A 5,720-nucleotide genomic window follows, 5' to 3' on the forward strand; every position below is an offset into this window, starting at 1 on the left:
CCCGCTGGCTTTGCAAGGATGGCTCAGCGGGCCAACAGTGGCGGTAGTCCCCCGTCCCCCAGCGGGCTTAGTTTAAAGGCCTCTTGTCTGATTCTGTGCTGGTATGCTTTTTCTGTTAGACCCTGCTGGTCCAATATAGTAGCTTTAAGGGTCTTATGACCCCAGGATGAAGCAACCCCAAGGCTCTGATAGGCCTACTGAGCTTCTACAGTTAAGAAGCTTCTATTTTAATGCCCCCCCAGAGTTCCTGCCAGCCACCCACTCAAAAGTCGTTAAGAAGGCCTCTGAGTCATCTGCTGGCCCCATCTTTCTGAGTACTCCACCCTTCCCCATCTGGGAATGGGGTTACCCAGCCTGTGTGAGAGTCTTGCCATGCTCCAAGAGATGCTGCATAAACTATAGCTGCTCTTGCTGTTCCTCCTGCTTTAGCTGTAACTGCTGGTGCAAGCCTTCTGACCATTTTAACAGAGGTTCTGACTCCGTGGTGCTGTGCAATTTTAGGCTGCCCATATTCTCCACCACATGTAAATGGGTCGCTTGCCCAGCTTCCTTATTATGGCATGTCAGCTCCTTGGTCAGGTTTTCAGACAGTTGATATTACATGGAACCTTGTCCCCACAGTAAAAGAAACAACAAAACAAGCAAGCATGAAAACAGCAAACAAACAAAACCCAAACCTGCGGTCTTTCTTTGGACCCTAGGAGGAGTGACACAGGCTGTGTGCTTCTCCCTAATCACCACTCCTCTTCTCTTCTTCCACTGATCCTCTACTCCTGGAGCTCTTAATTCTCTCTAGCTCCACCCTCATCAGTTGCAGCTGGTTCCCATCCTCCCAGCCAGGCAAACTGCTGAAGTCCCCCGAAGCCTGAGCACTTCCTTATACATAGATTGCATTTGCACAAATACCCATTGTTTCAATTGAATGTCTTTATAAATACATCAAATAAACTTGGGGGAAAAGAGAATATAGTGTGTACTCTAGCTGTTCATATATATGGAAGAACACTTCTGTTCATGAAGTGATCTTTCCTATAACAACAGCAACATGTTTAGGAACAACATAGTAGCAGGACATTGATATGGTGCTACTAACAAATGTTTACTGTAATATGGAAAGAACAGCAAGCAGTTGCACTTACTAACGGTCCTGAGAGATCAAAGAGATCAAATATTGCTGCTGTACTTATATTGATGTTGGAGAAGGGAATTATGTGAAGAAATGTGTCTCCTTCTTCCCTTTTTATATTGTTTCAGACGATCTGGAGCAGCAACTGGTTTGGCACTCGTATTTCACGTTCACAGAACAGTTTATCATTATGATTATCATTATTTAGATCCTGCTCAATCCAAATATATCGATTGCTTGTAATTTTTATCTCACTTAAACTGGATCTGGTTTCAGTGTAAAAGCTAATGTGGGTGGGTATTCCTAGTGTCTGGGTAGACTTTTTTTAATAGATCCTAAGGGAAAGTTTTGGGAAGATTTTGGATCTTTTTTTTTTTTTCTGAGACTGAAGCCCAGTCCAACAATAGAAGTAACGAATAACACTTCCCACTTGCTTTGGAAAAAGATTACCTAAATAAAACAAGTTTGTTGGAAATGAGTAAGTACTGACTGCAGCACTGTTTCTTGGGAGCATAGAGTGAAGAGCGGGGACATGTACCAATGCAGGAACTGAAGGAAGAGATGCTAAGCTAATCATAGTGTGTGTTTTGTTATGGGTTCCATTAATATAATACATGCAGGTGTGTGTTATGTATCTTTGAGGGCCAGCATCATACACTTATACGGTCAGTGATGTTATTGGCTCTGGTTCTCATATAACAGTATTACCTGAATTCTTCCTACGCTAGTGGGCATTTTTCAGGACATAAGCATGTGGTCCTTTTTAGCATGTAGTCTTCAGTCCCTCTTAGCTTGTGGTCTGTGACAACCACTGAAACAAATTATAAATCAATCAATTTCTAAATACCAGGATGAGGAAGGGGTGACCAGCAACTAACATGGACAAAACTAATCCAATGTCTTTTTTGACATGGTAACTATTTTAATAGATGAGGGGAATGCAGTGGACTTTATGTAAATGGAGTGTAGTACAGCTCTTGGTACAGTTCTGCTTGGCATTTTTATAAATATATTGCAGGAAAGGGTTGGAATGTAAGCCATATGACATTGAACAGGGATATGATAATTTTCAGTTAAAAAGCTGTCATGAAGAGAACAATTGTTTTCCTTTGGCATAGAGGGCAAGACACAAAGCAACAGATTTAAACTGCAGCAAAATAGATTTAGATTAAATCTCAGAAGAAAACCTTCCTAGCTGTCCTAACAATAGGACAGTGGAGGAAGTCACCCCAGGAAGTTGTAGAAACTGATTCAAGAAAAGCCTGGATAAGCATTTGTCTGGGCTAATTTAGGAATAGTGTATCCTGCTTTTTTCCAGGGGATTCAGCTAGATCACCCTTAAAGTTTAACCCTATGATTCTGTAATTCTAACACCATCATTGTCTTTGAGTAAGTTTAAGGTACACTAGTAATGTGCTCAATTTCTGTCTTGTGTTAAGGATGGGCAGAAAGAAGATTTTGCATACAATTAGTAATTTGCGGTCATGTTAATACTGTAAAATCTACTGTACTTCAGTCAATGAGCCTTAGGTAGAGTAAACTAGGGTGTAAGGTGTTGATATTGTTTATAGCAATGGCCGTTCCGTTTCTTTTGAGAACCATGGTGGCTCTCTTCTATCTGTCCAGGTGCTGCAATATCGGAACTGGTGTCAGGAGTTGAAACAGCAGTTGGAAATGGGAGGGGTGAGTTATGCAACTGTCTGACTGGTATGAACCCCAAATAGCAAAGACTGAAGGGCATATGTTTTTGCTGACACTAGAAATATTTAAAAACACTTAAAATATTCTGGATCTTTCCAGTTTCTTCTCCCATTCCTACCACCAGAGCAGCTTGCACTCCTTGCAGTGCAAGCATTAAAAAAAGCTTCCTTTTAAAACCCTTTTTATTTTTATGGAGGAATGTTTGAATAATGTTTGTTGTGGGTCCCCTACTTTCTAGGCTCCTTAGCTGTCTCAGCCATCTCCAAATAAGTCAGTCACAAAGTAGCATCTTTGAGAGGTATGGTATTTGGATGTTCAACATACAGCATACTCCGGCTATGTTTCCTTCTGTTCAATGGCTAATGGAATCGGGTGGCAAGGAGCAGAAGAGTGCTTCATCCTGGGCCCCAAGCCTAAATGAGCCCTCCTTTCCAAAAGTACTCTGTCAGGTGTAGACTAATTAACTGTTTATCATACCAAGACTTCAAAACTGTAAAGAACAGTTAGTCTAAAAATAGCCCGAGACAGATGGCATCCTTCTCTGTTTTTTCAGTTACTGAAACCATGGGTTACTAAATCATAGAAACCACCTGTTTTGCTAGGAGAGCACAGGGAAACAGTTTGCAACTGGACAGAAGGGAAAAACCGGAATGCAAAAGCATTGGATTAAATACTCTGTCTTTCTCATTAAGGGACCTCTTACACACAGGTGGGAGGCCAAGGAAGAGAACAGCCTGGAGAAGGCACTGGTCCAGTTGGAGGAGGAGCAGCAGAGGTAAGAGGAGAAACAAGTTTACTTTGTTCCCTGTGAGTTCTCAGGATATCTCAGAATGGTATGGTGGAATCCCAGCAATGCTAAACACATGCTATGAGTGAAACATTTGAGTAGCTCACCCTGAAAGGGGAGAGATTATTGTGAATCTCCTCTGTGGTGCTGTCTAAGTATAGCACAGTCTGTAGGTGGACAACACCAAAGGAATAACAGGAGACAGCTCGGGCTGCAAATCAAGCGTGATATCTTGAATACTTCATGGAGTTGGCATGGCTTCTGTTCATTCAGGCTTTAATAATTTGTCCAATGCTTCATTTTCTGGGTGCTTCATAGTGGTGTGTTTGGCAGTGTGACCACCATTTGTCTCACTGTTCTCTTTTTTTTTTATCCTGTTTCTCTCCAAGATAAATTTCTCTTTCATTTTAAAATATATTCTATTTTTGTGTGTGCTGTGCTACGTATGTTATTTATTAGGGCATTTGGGGAAAGTTGCTTGGCACTTAGAGCACAATAATCATCAGGAATCCTGGTTTTCTCTGATTTTAAAAAAATCCCCAATTTTCAGATTAAAAAAGTAACCCAAAATCCACATTTTTCTGTGATTAAAATGAAACACCATTATCTATCTATCTATAGTGTTCTCGCTCTCTCTCTCATTCATATTCATATATATATATAAAAAATAAAATGGTGTTTCATTTTAATCATGGAAAAATGTGGATTTTGAGTTACTTTTTTAAATCTGAAAATTAGGGATTTTTTTTAAATTGGAGAAAACCAGGATCTCTGATCAGGTTTGCGGTGGATTGTAGATCCTATGAAAGTTTGTTCAGAGCCTCAAGTTGGCTTCCAAAAAGCAGTCTTCCATGTAAATGTTCTTTACCTTTGTGATGGGCCACTTATTTGGGTCAGAGGAGTTGAATTCTTGACTACAGTCTTCATCCTGCTATGGAGAATGATGATGGTATAAGATGAAGGCAGGGATGTAGGTAAGGTAGAATGATAGAGTTTAACAAAGGAAAAGAAGCTTGAACATCATGCAGAAGACAGGTTACACAGTTGAAAAGATGTCTAGTCAGAGCAGTGAAACAGAAAAATGACCTCAGTAGTTGGCATTTGTTACAACTAGAAAATGAAGATGGTGTTCAAGAAAGAAGATACATGGAGATAAACATTGTGTTTAATTGTTTGGCAGCTAGGAAAAAAAAGGAAGGGATGAACTGTTTAGCTGGGGAAAGTGAAAGCAAAATTTGGCTAAGGTCTTGAGAACATAAGAACTGACCTTTACTGGGTCAGACTGGTCCATCTTGCCCAGTATCCTGTCTCACTCAGTGATGGAGAGTGGTAGCTGAAAGGGAAAATGAACAGGGTATGACCAGGGTTTATCCTATGTTCCTCTCTTGCAGTCCCCAACATTTACAATCTAAAAAGTTCTGATTTGGAGGCTATATCCCTAACTCCCTGCTAATGCACCTTTCCTCCAAGAATTTGTCCAATCCCTTTTTGAATCTGGTTAAACTGCATTTTGTGGCAGTGAGTTCCGTACTTTAATTACATGTGTGAAAGAGCACTTTCTTTGGTTAGTTTTAAACTTGCTACCTATTCGTTTCATTTTATGACCCCCTAGTTCTTGTATTGTGAGAGAATAAATAATAAATTCCTATTTAATTTCTCTGCACCATTTAATGTTTTATAAACTCTTATTATGTCCCCCCTCAAGCATCTCTTTTCTAAACTGAATAGGCATAGCCTCTTTAGTCTCTCCTCATATGGAAACCCCTCCATACCACTAATTATCTTTGTTGCCCTTCTCTGTACCTTCTCTGCTTCTTCTATATCCTGTTTTTGTGGTGTGGGGACCTAAAGTGAGCACAGTATTCAAGGTGTGGATGTATCATGGATATATAAAGGGGCATTGTGATGGTTTCTGTCTTGTTTAAAAGTCACTTCTTAATAACTCCTCACATGTTGAGCAAGGAAAGAGGAGTCAGCAGTGACACTGATGTCTGAAGAAGTCCTGAAAGGCAGTCATACTACCTTAAGGAGAGGAGAATTGTCTTTGTGGGACTTGGAAAGTCTAGCCATTTGGTTGTGGCTAATGGGGGGGGCAATGGGGTTTCC

The 5,720-nt window shown here is 40.5% G+C and overlaps 1 protein-coding gene across 1 annotated transcript in view; it reads left to right on the forward strand.

Moving 5' to 3' along the window:
• The window catches only part of CEP250 (centrosomal protein 250), a 139,918-nt gene that overhangs the window by 32,838 nt on the left and 101,360 nt on the right, over positions 1–5,720 (forward strand). Inside the window, exons 2-3 of the mRNA XM_025215718.1 lie at positions 2,753–2,809; positions 3,520–3,602. Of these exons, the coding sequence (XP_025071503.1) occupies positions 2,753–2,809; positions 3,520–3,602 (140 nt within the window). The remainder of the gene's footprint in view (positions 1–2,752; positions 2,810–3,519; positions 3,603–5,720) is intronic.

The sequence above is a fragment of the Alligator sinensis genome, unplaced genomic scaffold, assembly GCF_000455745.1.
Source record: "Alligator sinensis unplaced genomic scaffold, ASM45574v1 scaffold705_1, whole genome shotgun sequence".
Taxonomy (NCBI): domain Eukaryota; kingdom Metazoa; phylum Chordata; order Crocodylia; family Alligatoridae; genus Alligator; species Alligator sinensis.